The sequence below is a fragment of the Anoplopoma fimbria genome, chromosome 18 (genome assembly GCF_027596085.1).
Source record: "Anoplopoma fimbria isolate UVic2021 breed Golden Eagle Sablefish chromosome 18, Afim_UVic_2022, whole genome shotgun sequence".
NCBI lineage: Eukaryota > Metazoa > Chordata > Actinopteri > Perciformes > Anoplopomatidae > Anoplopoma > Anoplopoma fimbria.
The window spans coordinates 2,109,687-2,136,863 of record NC_072466.1 but is presented as its reverse complement, the minus strand read 5'-3'; the positions used below and the strand labels follow the sequence as shown (position 1 = coordinate 2,136,863).

At 34.9% G+C, this 27,177-nt stretch overlaps 1 protein-coding gene across 1 annotated transcript; it reads right to left on the bottom strand.

Moving 5' to 3' along the window:
* Positions 1-5,152: 5,152 nt before the first annotated feature.
* On the bottom strand, positions 5,153-26,499 carry pax1b (paired box 1b). Its single transcript, XM_054619038.1, has 5 exons — positions 26,373-26,499; positions 11,490-12,029; positions 8,638-8,786; positions 6,896-7,139; positions 5,153-5,618 (listed from the first exon to the last, which is right to left on the bottom strand). Exons 1-5 carry the CDS (start codon positions 26,497-26,499, stop codon positions 5,560-5,562), a joined length of 1,119 nt encoding a protein of 372 aa, XP_054475013.1. The 3' UTR covers positions 5,153-5,559.
* Between the last annotated feature and the right edge of the window lie 678 nt (positions 26,500-27,177).

Here is a 27,177-nt window from a genome sequence, read left to right as displayed (position 1 = left end):
AAGAAAAGTTACTCTTCATTTTCATGCGTTTTCCTATGAAAGTCTAGCAAACCCGTATTCATTTCACCTCGTTAAATGCATACAGTCTTTTCAAAATAAACTTCTCACATTAACCGACATCAGCAGACACAAAGACGAGTGGGAGGCTGTGGAGTAGTGGAGTTCTGAGAAAAGAATGGAGTGTCATCAAGGTATGTGGCAACGTAGAAAATCTGTCAAATAGTTAAGATGGCATTCGTGATCGCCCGTACAACACGAACCTGTTCCCTCACAGCTTTGTTACTCTGCCTGTCATCGCTCTGCAGTACAAACTCTCCGTCAGAGATGCTATCAGATGGCAAACGACAGCAGCGGCCTTATCGAGGGGAGATCTGTGGGAACCGTCTCTGATCTGTGAGTTGGTGTTTTTAACAAACTCATTGTCTTTGATGTGCAGAATGACACTGATGAACATCACGTGTCTTTTTGCTGTCTGGGCGATTAAACTTTTATGAAATGAATTCTGTAGCTGTTCACTGGGACGATCCCGCATCAGAAATACAACAAACATGATCTTTAAGATGATATCTAATGTTTTTTTAACCAGTTCTACTGGTGTTCTGCGTGTGTCTTCTGAAACAGTGATGAAAGAGAACCTGTTAACTGTCATTCAAAATCATAACCACGTACAACAAAATAACAGTTGGACATTTTTTTGTCCTTTTGTTCGCCATCGTCGCTAAAGTCAGATGAGGACACAGAAGTCAATTTCATCTCAAATCACATATTAAATTATTATTTAAGAGAATTTCACAAAAATGTTAAAACTGAGTGAATCAGTGCAAAACCTTAATGTGTGATGACTAAAAACGTTTTTATGGTTCTGTTAAGGCAACTGAAAGTACTTAGTTATGGAAATAATGAAGTCTTAAATATTGTTAGAATAATTAAATTGAAGTGTTAAAGTAGCACGGACACATTCTCAACCCAATGTGTCATTACATTACATTACATTACATTAGAGTCATTTAGCAGACGCTTTTATCCAAAGCGACTTACAATCAGTAGTATGTTACATATCATTCACCCATTCACACACTGATGACAGGCTACCATCAAGGTGCCACCATCAGACTCTAACTAACATTCATCATCCAGTCCACACCGATGGCAAGCCTTCGGGGGCAACTTGGGGTTAAGTGTCTTGCCCAAGGACACATCGACTGCCGAAGCCGGGTATCGAACCACCGACCTTCTGATTGGAGAACTACCTTGCTCTCTCACATACCACAGCTTGTCTGTACTCCTTAGTTTTAAATATGATGCTCTACGTGCATCTCAAACGTTTGCTTCGTACGTATCCTCATACAACAGTTAATATTCTATCTATCGAAAAGTTACTCCTCATTTTTTGTGCGTTTTCCTACAAAAGTCCAGCAGCACGTGTGAAGTACTGCTCGTTACATGCATACAGTCTTTTGCATACAGTCTCTCCTGGTTTTGGTTTGGTTTAAAATAACTACAGAAGTGCAGTTACTGAAGTACACAAGTTACATGACAAAAAAATCAATGTTGACTTTGCGTTTCACACAAAGAACAAATATCTGTCTCTGAGGGGAAAGATCACTGTTTGTGCTTTAGCGGTTTTTAAAAGAATTCCAATAAAACTGTCCTGCAATAAATCCTCCTTTTCGAGAGCTAAATGATCATTTTGGAGGATGTAGTTTGTGTTGCTGTTGAATTGTATTGCACTATACTGACAGATGTTTCTATTAATTACTTTGCATACTTTGTATCACTTAAGGTAGGTTAAATAACAGAAACACGTCTCTAAATGGTTTCAACAAAAATGTAACATAAAAACCATAAAGAAGGATTTATTGCAGGAGGTAGTTGTAAATAAGTAAATATAAATGGAACATTTGTTTCGTATATGGGATAAAATGAGCAAAGGGTTCTGGGTGAAAGATGGATTATTTCCCCACATTATTTAAAAAGCAACAACAGATTAAAATATAAAAAGAAAATCTCAGTCTTAGGGAAGCATTGTTCACATTCGTAGACAGAGGAGACAATCAGTCTGACAAGTTAAGCCGTCATAATTGATTCCTGATGTTGCAACACGTTGTTGTTTTGCAGTAATTTCCACGGTACACTGACTAACACTGCAGCAGAGCAGCCATGAACCTGAGGGAGGTGTCAACAGTTTGATTAATGTCTACAGAGATGATGTCAGTGATCATGAATGATAAATTACACGGCTACTGTACAAACATCACGCACACGTCAATGGAAGATTCTGAAGAACAGCTAAACCGAAAGGTAAAGTATCTCATATAATCACAAAACACAATTTAGGTAGTTGCCAACGCCTGTAAAAACAAGTCAGGTTTTGTGTGGTTAAAGGTGCAGGACAAGAGCGAAACATAAATAAATCCAGCTGTTAAAGGTGCAGCATTATAAATACAAAACATAAACTCTTATCCAGCTAATAAAGGTACGGTACAAGAGCAAAACATAAATAAATCCAGCTGTTAAAGGTGCAGAACAAACTCTAATCCTATAATGTGTTAAAAGTGCAGTATAAACACATAACCCCATCTCTAAACCAGCTGTTAAAGGTGCAGCTCAAGCACAAAACACAAACTCTAATCCGGCTAATTAAGGAACGGTACAACGGCAAAACATAAACTCTAAATCCAGTTGTTAAAGGTGCAGTACAATTAAAAAAACACTCTAATCCAGCTCTTAAAGTTTCAGTATAAATACAAAACATAAACTCTAATTCAGCTGTTAAAGGTGCAGAAGAAACTCTAATCCTATAATGTGTTAAAGTTGCAGTATAAATACATAACCCCAGCTCTAGTCCAGCTGTTAAAAGTGCAGTACCACTTCTAGACACAAACTCTAATCCTGCAGTTGTTGAAGGTGAAGTGCAATTTAAAAAACGCTCTAATCCAGCTGTTAAAGGTGCAGCACAAGTACAAAACACAAACTCCAATTTAGCTAATTGAGGTGCGTTACAAGAGCAGAACATAAACTCTAATCTATGTGTTAAAGTTGCAGTGCAAATACATGACCCCATCTCTAATCCAACTGTTAAAGGTGCAGTACAATTAAAAAAATGCTCTAATCCAGCTAATTAAGGTATGTACAAGGGAAAAACATAAACTCTAAATCCAGCTGTTAAAGGTGCAGTACAACTACTAAAACACAAGATCTAATCCTGCAGTTGTTGAAGGTGCAAATCAAGTACAAAACACAAAATCTAATCCAGCTAATTAAGGTATGTACGAGAGAAAAACATAATCTCTAGATCCAGATCTCTAGATCTCTAATCCAGCTGTTAAAGGTGAAGCACAAGTACAAAACACAAACTCCAATTTAGCTAATAAAGGTACGGTACAAATGCTAAACAATAATTCTAATCCAGCTGTTAAAGGAGCACTATCAGAAGAAAACACAATCTGTTAAAGTTCCAGTACAGGTACGAATCACAAACTCTAATCCAGCTGATAAATATGCAGTATATATACAAAACACAAGCTCTAATCCAACAGCTGTTAAAGTTGCAGTACAACTACTAAACACAATCTCTTATCAGCTGTTTAAACTGCAGTATGAATACAAAACACAAGCTCTAATCCAGCTCATAAAGGTGCAGTACAAGAGAAAAACCTAAACTCTAATCCTGCTGTTAAAGGTGCAGTACAAGCACAAAACACAAGTTCTAATCTAATTCTTAACCTCTTTTTTCTTTTCCAAAAACTACAAGCTTTATCTCGTGGTTTGTCTGATCGTGTTTCATCACTAAAACCGAACATCACCACATTCCCCGATCTCACAAATGAACTTTATGTGAACATTTTCATTGTTGCTGATTGGAATGATTGCAAAAACTACTGACATTAGACCCAGAAACGTATCCTTCAATGTCCCAGAAGTGACTCCAGGTGGAGGTTTTCAGTCAGAAGGACTCTCTGAGAAACACAAAGCCGATCACAGAGAAGAGAATCTGGATTTAACCGGCTTCCTCAACGACTCAAACGCTTCCCAAATAGACGGTTTCAAACAAAGACCTGTGTTTGTTCTGTCAGTCTCAGCACCACTCAGATCGCTCAGGTATTAATGGATGTTTACTTTGAGATGTTTGCTGATGGATCATCTTACACCTTTGGTTTGTTTAGCTGCAGGAAGTTTCTTCTTACCTTAAATGAGTGTGAAACCGGACTTGTTTTTTGTGTTTTTTTCAGGTTTGGTTGGTTTTTTTTGTTGGATTTCAGTTCAGTTGTTTGTTATATTAAAGTAAATAGTTTAGAGAAAAAAACACATTACAGTTCACATTTTTATCACACGTGGAACACCAATTCACACGTGATGAATTACATAAAGGAGCATTGGGTTTTTCATATATTTCACATGTGAAATATCCCACAAACACCAACTTTTTAATGTAATATTAATTAAAATGTACTGCTGATCAGATGAGAAATACATTGACCATATAGTCACATGTATGTTTCGGGACATTTCACATAGAAATTACATTATTTAACATGAAAAAGCTGTGTTTTTGTATGGTATTCTTGTAATTTGCTCAAAATAAGTTTAAACATTTTGACTTTTTATTTGGGTAAAACTGTGATCAGCTGACCAGTCTGTAAACAACAACAAGAGCCCATATAAAAAAAGATCAATATCATCTTTAAGGCTTGTTTGAGGTAGTTTGATTGATTAACGTACATCTATGAAGTCAACACGACAGCAGCGATTAGCTGCTGTTAGCTTCAGTGGAAGGATAACAAAATAAGATTAATTATGCGTCAACACTGTTATTTTACGCCAGAAATAACGTGGATATTTGGTGATTCTGCAAAACTTTGGACGACTTTTACTTTGTATAAATAGTCGATGTCATGGACACATAAACTCTGGATATTTGTGTTTTGTCATTTGTCATGCTTTGCTCTGACATCCAACATCTGGAAAACTCAATACCACCGACATACATTTTCTATTGCAGGTTTTTATTAAGCACGTTTATAGAAAAATATATTTACAGCTTTACCAAAAATATTTTACAAGATGATACAATTCCAATGCAATTTAAATATTTCATGACAAATATGAAAAAAGATGGAATGTCAAGCAAAAGTTTGACTAATTTGGTTTTGGTTTAGTTAGATGGGAGGAGTAACGCAGTAAACGGCTGTGGCTGCATATTGAATTAATAAGCATAAGAGTGGTATCGATCTTCTCGTCTAACTCTGTGCAAAAAAATGAACAAGCTCATTATTGCTCCTTTAAAACTCAGTTTCTTGTTCATGGTTAAAATAAAATAAAAAGAGAAGTGATGTATTTTACATTTCTGGTTGTAATTGTCTTGTGTGCTGCTCATCCTGGGAAACAGAATAATTAAAAAAAACAAGGTCCTGAAAGGAGTTGATCAGAAAGAGTTTTAACAGTCATGGGAGATGTTTTCCTTTCAGTTCTTCTCACTTTGACTCTCCTCAGAAACAAAGCCTGACTCTCAGTCTTTCAGCGTCACAGCAAACATCTTCTCGTGTTTCCTCAGAGTCGTCATGATGCTGAAGACAATCTGTGGTGTTTGAACAGAGGACTCTGAGGCTTCCGGTCCTCTGCAGAGAAAACAACAGGGAGAAAATCATTTATCATCATTCTCGTGTCTCATTTGTAGTTTCTATTTTTGTAAAAGGCTCAGTCCTGAAACAGCTGGTCGGTGTAGTTTTAAACCAAACAAACAGGAGGAAATGTTGCATTTGTTGGGGACTATTTTCAGCGGCGGATTAATCCACATTTGGTGCTCTGGTCAGTATTTGTATGTGGGATTGAGTCATTTTTAATTGAGCTCTATGGCTCAGAGTAAGAAGAGATATGAGGCTGTTATACAAAACACAAACGTTGTTAGTTGATGTGTTCTCTGTTGGTGGAAGATGAATTTAAAATTAGAAAAATGTTAAAAAATCACCAGATTTATTCTAAAACTTTGACCTAAATGTAAAAAAGAATGTAAAAAAAATGTGGAATTGTTAAGAAAAATCACCTTTGTTTTCGTATTCATAAGTTTCTCTTGAACTGGGCAAAACTGCAACGAGAATATGTGACGTGACTAAAGAAAAGTAATTGCTGTATATCTGCTTTATTACTGTTTATTGGTTTTTATTGCCCATGTTGCTATTAATCAATCTGAATTACTGAGTGAAGTATAGTAGGTGTGAATCATGGTGATTAAAACAGAACGATTTAAACTTGGACTGGTTGAACTCTGTTTTGTTGAGCTCCATGAAGAAGCAGCTATGTGTGTTCATGAGCAGCTGTAATGAGGCTTGAAGATGCTGGTTGGAGATCAGATTTGTGATAATTATTTTGAACTTTTCATGTTTAAATTGCAGCTGCAGTTGAGATTTTGTTTTCTGTCTTTAAGAACTGAAATTTTCCTGAAAAAAAGCTTTAAAAAACATAATTAAGGTGTATATGCAGGTACATCTTCTACACCTCTCATCAACCAGAGTTCAGCTTGTTTTCTTTGCTTCCCAAACCAGTATGTGTTTCTCTTCTGTGTAATTTGTGACCATTTTAATCTCAACCTTTTCTTAAAAACACAAACATTAGTGGTTGTTGAGCAGAGAAACGCAGCATTTAGCAGAAACTAAATGTGTTTTTACAGCTTAAAACACAGGATGGAGGACTGTTTGATGATTATACTTCTCTTTTAGTGTGTGGAGACTGAAATACAACTGTCACTATCGACTATGGTCTGGAGGAAAATTTTAGATTTGTTGGGATGAAGAGTTCTCCAAAAAATGTCCAGAAAATCATGGAATTTTTTTTAAATATAGGTCATTAGGATCTATCAGGTTATCGTCATGGAAACAAGTGTTGAAATCAGTCTCACCGTCTCTTTGTGGAAGTTTGAAAGATGTTGCAGAGTGAAAATTTGCAGCTTCCTGTTGTGCTGCAGGACTCTGAGCGAGACTGGGAGTGAGACTGGGAGTGAGACTGGGAGTGAGACTGGAGGACTGGGGTTGCCAGTGGTGCCCAGTGCTCATGTAGTTGGCAGCTGGAGGTCCGTACATGCCGTACTGGTGCTGAGGAGAATACGCACAAGCTGAGACGTAACCAGGCAGACTGGACGAAGACTGAGGAGGAAAAAAACTATTCAGAGACGTGAGAGAAAGAGGACGGCGTCTATGTTTAAAACCATTAACTAAACTCTACCTACTCCACTTAAATAACTTAACTTGAACCTTATTGTTACAGTGATCCTAAAGTCAAGTTATAACTCCTGTTTCCATAAAAGTCCTCAAATCCAAAAACCTCCTCACTCTGGAAAATCATCATTGCATTTTTCCACAAAATCCTAAACACAAATGTCTTTTTTATAAATGTTGTCACTTTCCATAATCTTTCTCACTTCCCCCCAAAAAATGTCTGAAATTGTCATCTTCCAGAAATGTGTCCTATGATTTTCTATTTTTCCATAAACTTCTACACTTTCCATTAATGTCCCAATCTTTTACAAATGTATTCCGATTCCTGAAATGGCCTCACAAGATGTCCTTAAATGCCAAAACAACATCTTTCTGTTTAAAGATTTTATTTTTTAGGCATTTTATGCCTTTACTTGAAAATTGTCCAAAAATACTGTCGCTTTCAAAAATGTTAAAAAGATCCAAACTTTCAAAAATATTCCAAACAATTCTGATTTTTGAAAAAAGTCCCAAAATACATTTTTTTCCCCAAAAATATCCATTGTTTTTTAAATTGTCCCGAAATATCCAGAATGTCCAAAACTGTCAAAGATGTCCACGAAAGCACAAAAAATCCCAAATTTCCTTTACTTCACATAAATGTCCTCACTTTTCCAAAAATGCCATACTTTAAAAACAAAAATCACACAAATGTTTTTCCAAAATGTCCTTGCTTAAAAAAAACCATTTTCCAAATATGTCCTCTTAATGTCCCGACCTTCTAAAAATGGTCACTTTTAAGGTCCAAAACTTAACTTCTCGTCACAAACAAACCTCATGGGGACATAAAATGCTTCTCACATAAAACACCATGGCAACCAAAAACACTTGACTTTGATTGGCTGATTGGTCACCATTAAAATCATTAGGGTTCATTAAATGTTAAACCAACTAAACTCTGCCTTTATTCACTCATTGAATAGAATAGTATCATCAGTACTGTCGACTCTCTTTTTAACACTGATCCACAGTCTGTTTGTAATTTTACTCCTAAAACCAGCTGGAAAACAGGAAGCGGGCCTCGATGGTGGCGGCCAGTCAGAGCTCTGGTTACATTAAAAACCAGCTGCCACAAAATAAAAACAGATGTAAAAATACCAGCTGGTGAATAAACATGCAAAGTGGAAAAAGAATCTTAGGTCTGATTTTCCTTTTCCAAAAAAGTATTTGTATATAAATTGAGTTTTTGTCTTTTCAAATATCTGTTTTATCAAATTGAGTTCTAAATTCTACCACATGTTTGATTTAATAATCAATTTTATAGCTATTTATTAACAAATCTCTTTTCAATTTAACCTTTTTTCTTTAATAAACAGATTCATTTAACTTTCTGTTCCTTTTTTTTTGTCAAACACATCAGTTATTAATTCCTGTTTATTTTATTTACCTGCTGAAAGTATTTGATGTCCTCGTTGTTGGCTTTCTCCGCTCCGTTGACTCCAGAGGGAAACGGTCTGCTGCTGCTCATACTGGTCATACTGGTCATACTGGTCCAGTCCTCCATTTTAGCTGAGTGTCCATCAGATCCACACAGTGCTAAAAAAGAATACGATAGTGAATTAACAATTTAAAGTCCACCGTATAAGATCAGTCCAGTTCAAACCATGTATTCAATATTTTAATATCTTTATTTAAAGGACAATTTTTCAATTTTTACTCAAAAGAATTCTGATGAAATTAAGAGTAAATAATAAGAATATCCAGATTTTTAGCCCATCAGACTGTTTTTTGGGACATTTCTATATAAACACAGAGGATTATGAGTTATCTTATCTGCAAATTAAAACAAGCAAATGTTGAAAATAAACAAAAACAATTGTTGAGCTTTTATAAAACCGGTTCCCACTACAGGTTTATGGTGTGCTGGTCAACAATATATAAAGTATCTAATAATCTATTGTTGTTGTTTTTCTAAAATATTTTCTTCCCTTTTTCATGTCTGATGGGCTAAAAATCTGGATATTCTTATTATTTATCACATTATAATAATATTGATGTTCACAATGAAGACTCAATAAATTAAATAGAAATCAATAACTTCGATTGGTCTTAAGGGTTCATCGTTTTATACACATATCTTCAATCATTTATTATCTCATTACAGTGTTTAAAACATAGTAATGTTTGTTTTATTAATGTTGTCCAAAGGTTGTAAAGATTACAATAAAATAAACAGCTTAAATGAAAAAACATTATTCAGTTTAAAGAAACTTTGAGTGAGTTTTAAGTCTGTACAGTTTTTGTAATTATTAGATCTTATTTTAGATGTTTATTTATTTATTGTTGGTGTTAAAGTAGTCAAACTTATTGAATCAGCATAAAGAATATACAAGAATAGTTGTTTTTTAATTGCAGATTGTAAATCTTTTCCCAAATTCCTAGAAAAAACAAATAAACAAACCATAACATCATTGTTGGTAAAAAAAAAAAGAATTATTAGATAATAGAAATAATATTATTTATTCTCTCATTTAATGAAGAATGCATTAAAACACCTTAGGTGTTGTTTTAATGTATTTCTTGGCATTTGAATTATATATTTACATATTTAAATGGATCTTTCTTGCCCATATTCATAAAATCAGCTGCTCTTGTTTTTCCAATTATGTTCTTTTATTTTTTTCCACATGTTTTAAATTCTTGCTTTCATTCTGCTCACAGAACTTTATTCCTCTTTCTATGATTCAATAAGTTTGACTACTTTAACACCAACAATAAATCAATAAACATCTACAATAAGATCTAATAATTACAAAACAATTGTTTTTGTTTATTTTCAACATTTGCTTGTTTTAATTTGCAGATAAGATAACTCATAATCCTCTGTATTTATATAGAAAGAGGAATAAAGTTCTGTATGTTTGAACAATTGTTTCTCTGCAAGAGGTAAATCAATTGTTGTAAAAACGTTTTCTTAATTGCAAGAACCAAGAAGTTTGTAGGAGCAGAAGGAAAGCAATAATTTAAAACATGCGGAAAAAAAAAAACAATAAAAAAGAATTATAATTGTTTTTGTTTATTTTCAAACATGAGCAGCTGATTTTATGAATTGTTTTAAAAAGATAACATTAATTATATAAATATTTATAATTCAAATGAAATCAAGAAATACATTAAAACAACACCAAGGTGTTTTAATGCATTGTTCATTAAATTAAATAATTTTTTCTATTATCTAATTTTTTTTTTTAATTTTTTTTACCAACAATGATGTTATGGTTTGTTTATTTGTTTTTTCTAGGAATTTGGGAAAATATTTAAAATATGCAATTAAAAAACAACTATTCTTGGATATTCTTTATGCTGATATAAATAAGTTATGACTTATGTTAAATAAACATCTAAAATAAGATCTAAAATAAACAAAAATAAGATAAAACAATTGTTTTTGTTTATTTTCAACATTTGGTTTTATTTGCAGATAAGATAACTCAACATATATAAAGATCTAATAAAGTCTATTGTTTGAATGTGATTGAAATAATAAATGTCTGATGGGCTAAAAATCTGGATATTTTATTATTTTCAACATTATAATAATTTTAATTTCACAGATAAGACTCAATAAATCAAATAAAATCCTATTGTTTGTTGTTTATTTATCATTTTTTTAAGAATATCTTCAATCATTTATTTTAGTTTAGTTTAAAACATAGTAATAGTTTTTTTATTGCAGATTTTAAATCTTTTCCCAAATTACAATAAAAAAACAAATAAACAAACCATAACATCATTTAAAAAAAAAATTATTAGATTTTTTTATTTTTATAATTTGTTTTTTAATTTACAGATAACATAACTATAATGTTATATCATAAATAAAATAAGAATATCCAAGAATAGTTGTTTTTTAATTGCAGATTTTTTCCCAAATTCCTAAAATTTATTTTATGGTTGGATATTTTTATCATAAAGAATGACAATAAGATAACTATAATGTGACACAATTCAATAAACATAAAATAAGAAAAAACAGTTGTTTTTGTTTATTTTCAACATTTGCTTGTTTTAATTTACAGATAAGATAACTCATAATCCTCTGTATTTATATCATAAAGAATATCCAAGAATAAATAGTTGTTTTTTAATTTTTCAGATAAAATATAACTATAATGTGTTTTTGTTTATACAATAATAAATAAAATAAGAAAATTGTTTTTGTTTATTTTCAACATAACATAAGATAACTATAATGTGACACAATAAATAATAAAATAAGAAAAGTGTGTCTCCACCGACCTGCCGGGTCCATGAAGGCTCGGAGGCCCAGGATGTTGTGCCAGCTCCTCGGGAGGCCCATGTGTGCGTGTTGACCGGCACCGGGACCAGCACCGGGACCCGGGTACGGGTTCGGATACCCCGCAGGGCCCGGAGGAGGAGAACCACCCCCCAGCTTGTGCCTCAGAATGCGGCTGATGGAGCTCACAGACGGGACGTTGTACTTGTCACACACCCCGTCCGACAGCAGCCGGTCCCGGATCTCCCAGGCGAAGATGCCCGGGTCTCCCTGCTTGTAGTCCCGGATGCTGTCCACCACGGCCGGCGTGGTGACCCGGGGTTTGCTGCCCCCGATGGCTCCGGGCAGGATGGAGCCGGTGTCGTGGAACCGGGCCAGGATCTTCGACACGCAGCCGTGAGAGACGCGCAGCTGGCGGCTGATGTCGCAGGGTCGCATCCCGAGCTGAGCCAGCTCCACGATCCGCAACCGGACCGGGGCCGGGAGGGGCCGGCCGTTCACGAACATCCCGCCCAGCTGGTTCACCTCCCCGTAGCTCTGCTCTATTAAGGGTTCATCAATGGTTCATTAATGGTTCATTAATGGTTCAATAATGGTTCATTAATGCCCAGCTGGTTCACCTCCCCGTAGCTCTGCTCTGAGTTCATTAATGGTTCATTATGGTTCATTAATGGTTCATTAATGGTTCATTAATGGTTCATTAATGGTTCATTAATGGTTAAATAATGGTTCATTAATGCCCAGCTGGTTCACCTCCCCGTAGCTCTGCTCTGAGTCATTATGGTTCATTAATGGGAGGTTAATGGGATGGTTCATCAATGTTCATCAATGGTTCATTAATGGTTCATTAATGGTTCATTAATGGTTCATTAATGGTTCATTAATGGTTCATTAATGGTTAATTCATGGTTCAATAATGGTTCATTCATGGTTCATTAATGGTTAAATAATGGTTCATTAATGGTCAGTTAATGGTTCATTAATGGTTCATTAATGGTTCATTAATGGGAGGTTAATGGTTAATTAATGGTTCATTAATGGTTAATTAATGGTTCATTAATGGTTAATTAATGGTTAATTAATGGTCAATTAATGGTTCATTAATGGTTCATTAATGGTTCATTAATGGTTAATTAATTCGCTGGTTCACCTCCCCGTAGCTCTGCTCTGAGTTCATTAATGGTTCATTATGGGATTTTCTTAATGGTTATTAATGGTTCATTAATGGTTAATGGTTCATTAATGGTTAATTCATGGTCAATTAATGGTTCATTAATGGTTCATTAATGGTTAATTCATGGTCCATCAATTAATGGTCAATTAATGGTTAATTAATGGTTGATTAATGGTTAATTAATGGTTAATTAATGGTTAATTAATGGTTAATTCATGGTTAATTAATGATCAATTAATGGTCAATTAATGGTTAATTAATGGTTAATTCAATTAATGGTTAATTAATGGTCCATCAATTAATGGTCAATTAATGGTTAATTAATGGTCCATTAATGGTCAATTAATGGTCAATTAATGGTTAATTCATGGTTAATTAATGGTTAATTAATGGTCAATTAATGGTTAATTAATGGTCCATCAATTAATGGTCGATTAATGGTTAATTAATGGTTAATTCATGGTCAATTAATGGTCCAATGGTCAATTAATGGTCAATTCATGGTCAATTCATGGTTAATTCATGATCAATTAATGGTTAATTCATGATCAATTAATGGTCACTTAATGGTCAATTAATGGTCAATTCATGGTCAATTAATGGTCAATTAATGGTCAATTCATGGTTAATTCATGGTTAATTAATGGTCCATCAATTAATGGTTAATTAATTAGCCTGTCATCAGTGTGTGAATGGGTGAATGATATGTAATATACTACTGATTGTAAGTCGCTTTGGATAAAAGCGTCTGCTAAATGACTGTAATGTAATGTAATGTAATGGTGAATTCATGATCAATTAATGGTCAATTAATGGTCAATAGTTTTTTTCTGTCTGTAAATATAATATTTCAGTTATTGTTGTTTTTCTACTGTTTTTTATTGCTTATTTATAATACTTGTTTTTTTTATTTTCATTTTTTATTTTTATCTTGTCTTTCTTTACTATGTCTCTTGTGTGCACTTTACTCTCTGCTGCTGTAAGCCTGCACATTGCCCCGCTGCGGGACTAATAAAGGATTATCTTATCTTATCTTAATTCATGATCAATTAATGATCAATTCATGATCAATTAATGATCAATTCATGATCTTTAAAAGTGATATCAGCCTCATCAATAGAGACAAAACATAAAATGTGTTATGTTCATGTTTCTGTTTTATAAATTAAATGTATGTTATCTCTGAAAAATCGAATGTTTTTCCTTTTTATTGGGACATAATTTAGACTTAATTTAACTATAATTACATAACAATTGAAATAAGCTTCAGTTGTTTTTTCTATGCATTAAACAGGTATAAACATTTAAAATATAACAGCATACACACGTAGTTTTAATACAAAACTAGAACTTTAGCTTCCAGAATAAATAAAGGAACCAGGTGAGGATTTGTTTGAATTTATGACCAAATAAAACAACATGTTAACGAACACAACATGTGTTTTCGATTTATTATATAATAATGCTAATAAACACATTAATTATGTCACAACAGCAACAAGGTGGAAAATAATAATAAAAGGAATTATAATGTCAAGTTTATTTACATGGAAGTGATAAATATTTTAAGTTGAATCTTTTTTTGCCATTTTGGTGTTTCTCATATGATTATTATATAAAACATTCATTTTGTGTTTAAAAACAATTTAAATAAAACCTCAGGTTACCTTCTGTGCTTGTTTTGTAAATCTACACATGAATTATATATTATTTATCTAATAAATCAGTAATTTAAGAGACTTCCAGATTATTTAGATTTGTTTCATGATAAATTTAAACTTCTAGTCAAACAACAAGCTGAGCGTTCATGTGTCTCTACTTCTGCTTTAATTCATTGTTGGCTTATTTAAAGTATTTTTATACCTCTGATGGTTTTTAAACATCTCCAGACTCACAGGAAGCAGCGTTTCCTCTTTGTTTTAATTAATCTGACGTCAGATTTAAGAGTCAAATGCAACTGCATGCCCCTATTAAATCTAAATCAACTAAGCATGTGAACTATTCTTTTTTATGAGATTATATTTACGACATATTTTCCACATTATAAATTACATTTCACTAAATCTCGTCTTCTTGCAACAGAAGAATAAACTCCAGACAACCAACCCTTTGTGTTTTCTCATGAGGCCAAAATGTTTAAAGCAATAATTAATACAAAATGAAATAAATTGTAGTTTTTAAATTCTTGCTGCTGATCTTAAACTTTAAGATGGTAAGATTAGGGGACATAAAGGACCCAATAAAACACACATTTACAAACAAACAAGCACCAAAAGAGCCCCTTGTCTATAGGAAAACCAGAAATGGAGATTAAATTGAATTCTAGTCTCTCTGTTTTTTGTAAAAGTCCAGTTTTTGTCTTCTTACCCATCAGCTGGCGTCCACAACGTCTCACTGCTCCACTGTCCAACAACTGCAGCCTGCAGAGATCTGAAGCTGCTCCTCTTCCTCTTCCTCCTCCTCCTCCTCCTCCTCCTCCTCCTTCCACCTCCTCTGGGTGGACTTCAAGTCATCATTTCCTGTTTGCAGAGGATCATTTGTAGGCAGCAGCCAGAATAACGAGGGCTCCTGAAGGCCACATGTTGAGTCATAACAGGATGAATCTCATTTGACTCAGTTAGTAAATCTGTGATTCCCAGACTGAAGTTCTTCTTGTTTGTGGATTACATTTGTTTTGTAACTGGCTAGTTAGATAATAAACTAGGTAACAATGCTTTACGTTAAATACGTCAATGTGAACTTAGTTTTCAATTATTAGGAAAAATAATCAGTCTCGTTACTACCAATTTAAACAGAGTGTTACAATGACCTTAACCAAACCACACATGACCATAAACTATATATTAGAAGTGGTAGTAGTCATGTGAAGCCCCGCCCTAAAGCATCCCCTGCTTTATGGTCTGTTTGACTCTAAATGGAGCATCATTTACTAAATGAACATCATGCTGTATTGAAGAAGACTTGAAACTAGAGATTGAGACCATAAACTCATGTTTACAATGTTTACTGAGGGAATAAATCAAGAGAGAAGTAGAGTCATTTTCTCATAGACTTCTATACAACCAGAGGAGTCGCCCCCTGGTGGACAGGAGAGAGAATGCAGCTTTAACACATGAAGCTTTGACACTTGACACAGGAAAGAAACAACAAAGCTACTGTTTGACAAAGGTATAACATGTTAGATAAAAAACTACAGATCTAAAATCAAACACACGTTAAAAGGTTAAAACAATTTGAGGGAAAAAACATTTTCATACCTAAATCATATGTCTTGGGAGAAAAACATCAGTTTAAACTTTTGCAAACATATATGGATCATCGGTGACGGTCAGACGGTTAATCCAGATTATCTAACATTATTTTATGAACTCACTTGGACTGAAGTAATAATCTCTGATTCAACAGCTGGTGGAGAGAAACAGAGGGTTAAAGTGATAGAATGGTTCAGTTAAGATCAACTGTAGGAAGAGATGTTTTCTTCATTTAAATGTCTGTTAACTCACTATAAATCTAACGCTGAAGGAGGTAACACAGTGGTGAGTGATCCTCTGGCCCACTGATGAAAAGTATTGCTGTAGTTATATATTTGCAGTATTAGGAACTTGGTGTCTGTGGCAACATTTCTGAACTCATTTTTTTTAAATTATGCACACAATTCTGAAAACTTAAAGCGTCAAGAACAAAACTCCAGCTGCAAAATTTCAAATCTTAAAGTGATGATCCTTATGATTTTAGTCCTGGTTTGATTTAAACATTTTATTTAAGTGAAAACAAAAGAATTGTGCTCAGAGATGATCTGTCTGGAGTCTTCATCTGCGTCTGAAATATGATATTTTTAAGAATAGTGTGCATTCTTAATGTGTAAAATGGATAAAAACTAAAAATTTCTCTACAGACACGCATTTTGTAATAATGCAAATATTTAAATATTGCAATACTTTCATCAGTGGGGCAATAGACTCGTCATCATTGTGTTACCTCAATCTGGGATAGAAATAATGACTTAACAGACATTTATTTAAATGAAAATATTCAAGATTGCCACTTCAATGCAATATGTAGTCTCTATACTTTAATGCTGTAAAATAATATATAAATCAAAATGAAAGAATCCAGTTGTTTCTAGAAGCAGCTTTAAGAACATGAGCACAAGCACAATATGAAACACTATAATAAATACACAATAAATACTCCCACACTGACTTTTCATTTCTAGGCATCATTTTTAATACAATGGCGCCTCCTTTTGGACAACTCTCGTCACTGCAGTCAGAGAAAGATCAGCTGTCACTTAAAACATTTAAATGTGGTGGAAAATGTTTTTACTACATAATGTGAAAGTTTTTTAACATGTCTTTAAATTACAAATATTTTCCAAGGGGGATCCACGTGATTTGGTATTAATTATGGTTAATTAAAGGTGTTCCTACACTTCCACTAAGTTAATTAACAGCTGAATACAGAGCAGGTCAGTTGGATGTCATGCAAAAAATATTATTATTATTATTATTATTATTATTATTATTATTATTATTATTATTATTATATCACATTATTATTATTATTATATATTAATAAATCAGTGATGAATAAATATTATCTTGGGAAAACTCGACTTAACTTAAGTTATTAGAAAAATAACAGACTCATAAAATAAAGTTTTACATAAAAGAAAAGTAGAAGGGGGAATAATTATGATTTTTAGGCAACTAAAACCAAAACCTCATACCTACTGTGATTATGATAAATAATAAAAAAAAGATAATTTATAAAAAAAATTATTTATTCTTTGGACATTCATGACTGTAGAAAAAATTAAGGAAACTAATTTAAAAAAAGGAATAAAGAAAGATATATTTGATTTCTGGTCATATTTTGTTTTGTTGGTATATTTTCCATTTTTTCTTTCTTTCCTTTAAAGACTTTTGGGTTAAGATAGATGCTACAAAAATCAAACTAGGCAATATTGATCTACCGTATGTTCCGCACTATAAGGCGCACTTAAAAGCCTTTAATTTTCTCAAAAAACGACAGTGCGCCTTATAATCCGGAGCGCTTTATATATGGATTAATTCTGGTTGTGTTACTGACCTGGAAGCGGTTTTGTGTGGTACACGGCGCTCTGTCAACATGTTTTAGTAGACTTAGTAAACTACAAAGAAACCGCAGCAGCATCACGGCCACCGTAGTCAGGAGCGTCGCGGAGTAATACATACTGTGCTTCACCATAATATTACAGTGTGTGTGTATAAGGACCCAACATGGCTCCTGTCAAGAGAAAAAATCTACCCGGCATGCAATGCGCGGTGATCGCCGGTGAACGAACCTATTTCCATCCGGGTGCTCCGGTCACCGGGATTCTACCGGGACGGCTCCTCTAGCTCCCGGACGGCTCAACCTCCTCTAGCTCTGCTAGCTAGAGGAGGTTGAGCCGGCCGGTCCACCGGTACCGGTACCGTGAAAAACACCGGTAATCCGGCACACCGGTATACAGGAGGATGAGCCGTCCAATGAAACATCCGTGAAAACATCATGACGTGACGTCACTGCACCGCGACTGTGACAAACACGAAACATTAAATAAAGAGAATGAAACATTAAATAAAGATAATGAAACATTAATTAAATAAAGAGAATAAAACATTAAATAAAGATAAATAAAAGATTAAATAAAGATATGAAAAATTTAATATGAGAATAAAACATTTTTACATCCTAAAGATATAAAAACATTAAATAAAAAAATAAAACAAAATAAAGATATTAAAACATTAAAAAAGAAAATAAAACATTAAATAAAGATAATAAAAGCATTAAATAAGATAATAGATGATATTGCTTATCAACTTAAGATCTTAAAAATAAGACTTGAAAATTTAAATATATACATATATATATAAATATATTGTGTTTTATATGTATGAACAAATGTCTCAATAAAGTTAGTGAATTTAAAAATTTTATAAAAAAAAAAAATCTACCCGGCATGCAATGCGCGGTGATCGCCGGAACCTATTTCCCGGTCACCGGGATTCTACCGGGACGCCTCCTCTAGCTCCCAGACGGCTCAACCTCCTCTAGCTATGCTAGCTATAGGAGGTTGAGCCGGTCGGTCCACCGGTACCGGTACCGTGAAAAACGCCGGTAATCCGGCACACCGGTATACAGGAGGATGAGCCGTCCAGATAAACATCCGTGAAAACATCATGACATGACGTCACTGCACCGAACAAACGCGAAACATTAAATAAAGATAATAAAACATTAAATGAAGATAATAGATGATATTGCAGCCTTCGTGGCATCAACTTAAGATCTTAAAAATAAGAACTTGAAAATTTAAATATATACATATTTATATAAATATATTGTGTTTTATATGTAAACAAATGTCTCAATAAAGTTAGTGAATTTAAAAAAAAAAAAAAAAAATCTACCCGGCATGCAATGCGCGGTGATCGCCGGAACCTATTTCCCGGTCACCGGGATTCTACCAGGACGCCTCCTCTAGCTCCCAGACGGCTCAACCTCCTCTAGCTATGCTAGCTATAGGAGGTTGAGCCGGTCGGTCCACCGGTACCGGTACCGTGAAAAACGCCGGTAATCCGGCACACCGGTATACAGGAGGATGAGCCGTCCAGATAAACATCCGTGAAAACATCATGACGTGACGTCACTGCACCGCGACTGTGACAAACGCGAAACATTAAATAAAGATAATAAAACATTAAATGAAGATAATAGATGATATTGCAGCCTTCGTGGCATCAACTTAAGATCTTAAAAATAAGAACTTGAAAATTTAAATATATACATATATATATAAATATATTGTGTTTTATATGTATGAACAAATGTCTCAATAAAGTTAGTGAATTTAAAAAAAAATAAAAAAAATAAAAAATCTATCTGGCATGCAATGCGCGGTGATCGCCGGAACCTATTTCCCGGTCACCGGGATTCTACCGGGACGCCTCCTCTAGCTCCCAGACGGCTCAACCTCCTCTAATGCCTCCTCTAGCTATGCTAGCTATAGGAGGTTGAGCCGGTCGGTCCACCGGTACCGGTACCGTGAAAAACGCCGGTAATCCGGCACACCGGTATACAGGAGGATGAGCCGTCCAGATAAACATCCGTGAAAACATCATGACGTGACGTCACTGCACCGCGACTGTGACAAACGCGAAACATTAAATAAAGATAATAAAACATTAAATGAAGATAATAGATGATATTGCAGCCTTCGTGGCATCAACTTAAGATCTTAAAAATACGAACTTGAAAATTTAAATATATACATATATATATAAATATATTGTGTTTTATATGTATGAACAAATGTCTCAATAAAGTTAGTGAATTTAAAAAAAATTTAAATAATAATAAAATCTACCCGGCATGCAATGCGCGGTGATCGCCGAACCTATTTCCCGGTCACCGGGATTCTACCGGGACGCCTCCTCTAGCTCCCAGACGGCTCAACCTCCTCTAGCTATGCTAGCTATAGGAGGTTGAGCCGGTCGGTCCACCGGTACACGGTACCGTGAAAAACGCCGGTAATCCGGCACACCGGTATACAGGAGGATGAGCCGTCCAGATAAACATCCGTGAAAACATCATGACGTGACGTCACTGCACCGCGACTGTGACAAACGCGAAACATTAAATAAAGATAATAAAACATTAAATGAAGATAATAGATGATATTGCAGCCTTCGTGGCATCAACTTAAGATCTTAAAAATAAGAACTTGAAAATTTAAATATATACATATATATATAAATATATTGTGTTTTATATGTATGAACAAATGTCTCAATAAAGTTAGTGAATTTAAAAAAAAAAAAAAAAATCTACCCGGCATGCAATGCGCGGTGATCGCCGGAACCTATTTCCCGGTCACCGGGATTCTACCGGGACGCCTCCTCTAGCTCCCAGACGGCTCAACCTCCTCTAGCTATGCTAGCTATAGGAGGTTGAGCCGGTCGGTCCACCGGTACCGGTACCGTGAAAAACGCCGGTAATCCGGCACACCGGTATACAGGAGGATGAGCCGTCCAGATAAACATCCGTGAAAACATCATGACGTGACGTCACTGCACCGCGACTGTGACAAACGCGAAACATTAAATAAAGATAATAAAACATTAAATGAAGATAATAGATGATATTGCAGCCTTCGTGGCATCAACTTAAGATCTTAAAAATAAGAACTTGAAAATTTAAATATATACATATATATATAAATATATTGTGTTTTATATGTATGAACAAATGTCTCAATAAAGTTAGTGAATTTAATAAAAATAAAAAATAAATCTACCCGGCATGCAATGCGCGGTGATCGCCGGAACCTATTTCCCGGTCACCGGGATTCTACCGGGACGCCTCCTCTAGCTCCCAGACGGCTCAACCTCCTCTAGCTATGCTAGCTATAGGAGGTTGAGCCGGTCGGTCCACCGGTACCGGTACCGTGAAAAACGCCGGTAATCCGGCACACCGGTATACAGGAGGATGAGCCGTCCAGATAAACATCCGTGAAAACATCATGACGTGACGTCACTGCACCGCGACTGTGACAAACGCGAAACATTAAATAAAGATAATAAAACATTAAATAAAGATAATAGATGATATTGCAGCCTTCGTGGCATCAACTTAAGATCTTAAAAATAAGAACTTGAAAATTTAAATATATACATATAAATATATTGTGTTTTATATGTATGAACAAATGTATCAATAAAGTTAGTGAATTAAAAAAAAAAATCTACCCGAAATGCAATGCGGTGATCGCCGAACCTATTTCCCGGTCACCGGCTTTCTACCGGGACGCCTCCTCACATTAAATAAAGATAATGAAACATTAAATAAAGAAAATATAACATTAAATAAAGATATTAAAACATTAAATAAAGAGAATAAAACATTAAATGAAGAGAATGAAACATTAAATAAAGAGAATGAAACATTTAATGAGAGAGACGGGTAGAGAGAGAGACGGGTAAAGAGAGAGACAGGTAGAGAGACAGACAGGTAGAGAGAGAGACAGGTAAAGAGAGAGACAGGTAGAGAGAGAGACGGGTAGAGAGAGAGACAGATAGAGAGAGAGACAGGTAAAGAGAGAGACAGGTAAAGAGAGAGACAGGTAGAGAGACAGACAGGTAGAGAGACAGACAGGTAAAGAGAGAGACAGACAGGTAGAGAGAGAGACAGGTAGAGAGACAGACAGGTGGAGAGAGAGACAGGTAGAGAGACAGACAGGTAAAGAGAGAGACAGACAGGTAGAGAGACAGACAGGTAGAGAGACAGACAGGTAGAGAGACAGACAGGTAGAGAGACAGACAGGTAAAGAGAGAGACAGACAGGTAGAGAGACAGACAGGTAGAGAGACAGACAGGTAGAGAGACAGACAGGTAAAGAGAGAGACGGGTAGAGACATTAAATTAAGATATTAAAACATTAAATAAAGAGAATAAAACATTAAATGAAGAGAATGAAACATTAAATAAAGAGAATGAAACATTAAATAAAGATAATGAAACATTAAATAAAGATTTAAATAAAGATAATGAAACATTAATTAAATAAAGAGAATAAAACATTAAATAAAGATATTAAAATTATTAAATAAAGAAAATAAAACATTAAATAAAGATATTAAAACATTAAATAAAGAAAATAAAACATTAAATAAAGAGAATAAAACATTAAATAAAGATAATAGATGATATTGCAGCCTTCGTGGCATCAACTTAAGATCTTAAAAATAAGAACTTGAAAATTTAAATATATACATATACGTATATATATGATTTTGATTAATATGAAAATGTAGCTGAAAATGTGGAGCTGCAGTTCCTCTGTGTGACAGCAGGGGGCAGTCTGAGCTCAGGGTTGAACAGAGGGTGAAGTAGGTCCAACAGCTGGACTCATTAATGTCTAATATTAAGTTATGAAAATAATCATTGTTTTTTTCCTTTATATGTTCTGATCAGATTTTCTCACCTCTCACAGGTCAACCTGACAGAGTAACGTACTGAGCGCGCTCAGAAGATGTGTTTTCCACCTTTCCTTTCCATCTGGAGATGCTCTTTTTATATTAGACACAGAAGATGCTTTTTACACCCTCAGAAGGCAGAGGAAACTTTTAATTATTTAAGAATTTAAATAATTGTGGATGATCTCACAGTAGCAATAAAAATGCATTTGAAAGTTTGAGATCTACAATCATATTAAGAGATTTCAACTGCACCTTGGACCTGTGAATAAAGCATTTATTTGTTATCTTTTTTGTTTCAATTGTATTTTGTTGTTTTTTTATATATTTTATATTAATTTCCTTTATTTCTTTATTTCCTATTTTCATTTATTACATTTTTTGGATTAAATGTATCATTTTTATTGTTGTGTTATTAACTTTATATATAATTTATTAGTTATTTTCATTTTTTTGTCATTTATTATTTGATCAGATTTTTTGTTGACATTTCTTTTTACATTATTTGCATTTAATTTGTTTATTACTTATTTTATTCACTTTATATGATGCTCAAACTGAACCTGGGTTCCTTAAATACAAATAATTTAATTGTCTTGTTAGTTTTGATTTGACGTAAATTAATTTTTACTTAATTTTTCAGGTTTATAATATTTTCATTTAATTTTATACTTTATTCAGGATATGTTTACTTTTTTATGTGAACAGCACTTTGATTTTATATAAATTAATGAAGACGTCATTTTAAAGTTTTATTAAATTATTATTATTATTATAGAATAAATCAACTCTGGGAAGTTGTTGACTGCTGGAGGTGGAAACTGGTTTGCGTGTGTGTGGTCATGAATATAGAAGACAGTCTATTGAAGGCAGCAGTCTGAATACCATGACAACTCCCAGCAGCCTCACATGTATTCCCAGCAGTGTGTGTGTGTGTGTGTGTGTGTGTGTGTGTGTGTGTGTGTGTGTGTGTGTGTGTGTGTGTGTGTGTGTGTGTGTGTGTGTGTGTGTGTGTGTGTGTGTGTGTGTGTGTGTGTGTGTGTGTGTCAGTCCGGCCATTATAAAGTGTTCAGGGGGAATAAATGGGATAAATGTGGAGGCTGTGCGGTCTTTGTGGCCGTCGGCTCGACGTGTGTTTGTTTGCAGAGCTCGACCACCCAGCAGGATCCAACACACACACACACACACACACACACACACACACACACACACACACACACACACACACACACACACACACACACACACACACCATACAAACCCTGCTGTAAAAATTGTGCCTAAAAACAAGAAAAATCTTAAAGGAGTTTGGTTCATAAATGTTTTGATACATTTCCTGCACTTAAATTATTTATTTTCATATTTAGTATTGACGACTTTCTCTTGACTTATGAAATATGTCCTTGTCAGAGCAGTTGTAGTTAAAGGAAAGAAGACTGATCAGTGCACAGAATTCTAGAAACTTTCTTAAATGTCTTCACATAAGTTGAGTTTTACTGAAATCATTACAATATTGCTATGTTTTCATAAAGAAGGCTCCTTAACGGACTAAATATCTGTTTGTTTGCTTTTCATCCGCTCATTGCTGACTTCAAGATGTCTGATGTGTACAAACACATAAACATGAGTCTTTATTATTGATTCATCTGTTTATTCAATACAGGAAGAAGATATAAATGTAAATTAGACTGTTTTGAATTTGTTAAAAGCTGTATTTTATTCTCCAAGCTATAGGCTAACAGTTTCCCCCTGCTTCCAGTGTTTATGCTTTTCTGTCTCTCCTGATAAAATTCTGTGTTTGTATTCTATTAAATGTTTTATTTCTAAAGAAGTTTATGGATTAAAGTGATATACTTCTCTTATCTGAATCTTGGAAACGATGTTCTAAGTGTTCCAACATGAACAAAACCAGGAAAATGTGATTCATTTGATTATTTACAGCTGTGAATTTACTACTGTGACCTGTCAAATGTCTTCAAAAGGTTTTTGTATTTACACAGCTTAAGCATTAATAAGAATAAATGCATGCGGTCATAAAGTAATGAAGAGGTGCAGGAATCTTTTCTCTTATGTGACAATGAAGATCTGGTGTGAATTTGAGTCCATCAGCTGGAGTGCAAACACTTTGACTCTCCAGTTAATCCTCACAACAAACACTCAAACGCTCGATCATCATCCTAAATGTGGTGATTTCTCAAGGCAGTTCTCTTTGCACAGTGGAGGAGCAAGAAACTTTACTTTATTTCTTATTTTTCTTGATTTTTTTTTTTATTTGTACCAATTTTTTAAAAGGCCGCAGAAGACATTTATGTATTTATCTATTTAAATATGAATTTGAGGGTTTTAAAAGAAGACTTAGCACAATATTTTGTGAGCTGATTAGTTCGTGTTACTTTGATAAATTCTACGACAACAAAATCATAAATATATAGAGAGCATTTCATTCCTGGAGTTTGCAGAACAATTTGGACAAATAAAATAATAATAATAAAAACATTAAGAGCTTAAATTTAGAAAATAAAAGTAAAGTAATTTGACTAAAGTATCTCTGGATATGTCCCTGTTTATTGTAAATTGTTTATTGAATTTAATCTCATGTTATTTTAGGCTATTTAACGTTCTATATTTTACATTTAATTTAATTTATTTGTTTTCACATTTGTGATTGTGCTTTTTTACAAATTTGTGTTAATAAATATAAATATTTTCCAGTTTAGATTTTGTATCATAATGCTTTTGTTCAACACTGCATGAAGGATCTCCTCTGACATCTAGAGTTACCAACAACAGTTCATTTATTCCACTAAGATTAAGATAAGATAAGATAAGATAAGATAAGATAAGATAAGATAAGATAAGATAATCCTTTATTAGTCCCGCAGCGGGGACATTTGCAGGCTTACAACAGCAGAGAGTAAAGTGCACACAAGAGAAAAAAAAAAAAAATGAAAAATAAAAAATAAAATAAAACAAGTATTATAAATAAGCAATTAAAAAAACAAACAGTAGAAAAAACAACAATAACTGAAATATTATATTTACAGACAGAAAACCCCCCAACTATTTTAACTATTTTAACTTTTTTAACTATTATTGCACAGTGTAATGTGTGATGTATTGCACAGGTTTTTATTGTCATGTTATTATTGTCATGTTATTATTGTCATGTTATTATTGTCATGTTATTATTGTCATGTTATTATTGTCATGTTTTTATTGTCATGTTTTTATTGTCATGTTATTATTGTCATGTTTTTATTGTCATGTTATTATTGTCATGTTTTTATTGTCATGTTATTATTGTCATGTCTGCTGGGAGCAGAGCTGGTTGTGCAGCTTTATGTCTTTAATGTATATTTGAAGCTCTTTCTGCGGATCAGTGACACTAATAAATATAAATATTAAGATTTTGTATCACAATGCTTTTGTTCAACACTGCATGAAGGATCTCCTCTGACAGCTAGAGTTACCAACAACAGTTCATTTATTCCACTTTATGTCTTTAATGTATATTTGAAGCTCTTTCTGCAGATCAGTGACACTAATAAATGTAAAATGTAACTCCTCCATCATTCCACACTCTCCTCCCAGTGGACCCTCCCAGTGGACCCTCCCAGTGGACCCTCCCAGTGGACCCAGCATCTCTTCACGCACAGCCCCCCTCGACCACTTGACCCGCCTCCGTCCTTCATAACTGCGGCTGTGAGGGACTCAGGACACAGTCTCCAAATGTCTCCATGCGGTTAGATCCTCTCCGGTCGGACCCGTTTACCGGCATCCATGGACCCAAAGCCTCCGCTGTCTGCTGCTCTCTAACGGGCTGCAGAGGCTGAACCATCTCTGGAACTTCTCTCCTCCTCTCTCCTCTCCCTCTCCTCCTCCTCCTCCTCCTCCCTCTTCCTCTCCTCCTCCTCCTCTCTTCCTCTCCTCCTCTCCTCCTCTCCTCCTCTCCTCCTCTCCTCCTCTTCCTCTCCTCTCTCCTCCTCCTCCTCTCCCTCTCCTTCCTCTCCTCCTCTCCTCCTTCCTCTCCTCCTCTCCTCTCCTCTCTTCCTCTCCTCCTCTCTTCCTCTCCTTCCTCTCCTCCTCTCTTCCCTCCTCTCCTCCTCCTCTCCTCTCCTTCCTCTCCTCCTCTCTCCTCCTCCTCTTCCTCTCCTCCTCTCCTCCTCCTCTCCCTCCTCTCTTCTCTTCCTCCTCCTCTCTTCCTCTCCTCCTCTCCTCCTCTCCTCTCCTCCCTCCCTCCTCTCCTCCTCTCCTCTGGTCCTCCTCTCCTCCTCTCCTCCTCTCTCTCCCTCTCCTCCTCTCCTCTCTCCTCTCCTCCTCTCCTCTCCTCCTCCTCCTCCTCCTCCCTCCTCTCCTCCTCTCTTCCTCTCTCCTCTCTTCCTCTCTCCTCCTCTTCCCTCTCTCCTCTCTCTCCTCCTCCTCCTCCTCTCCTCCTCTCTCCTCTCCTCCTCTCCTCTCCTCTCCTCCTCTCCTCCTCTCCTCTCCCCTCCTCTCCTCTCCTCCTCCTTCCTCTCCT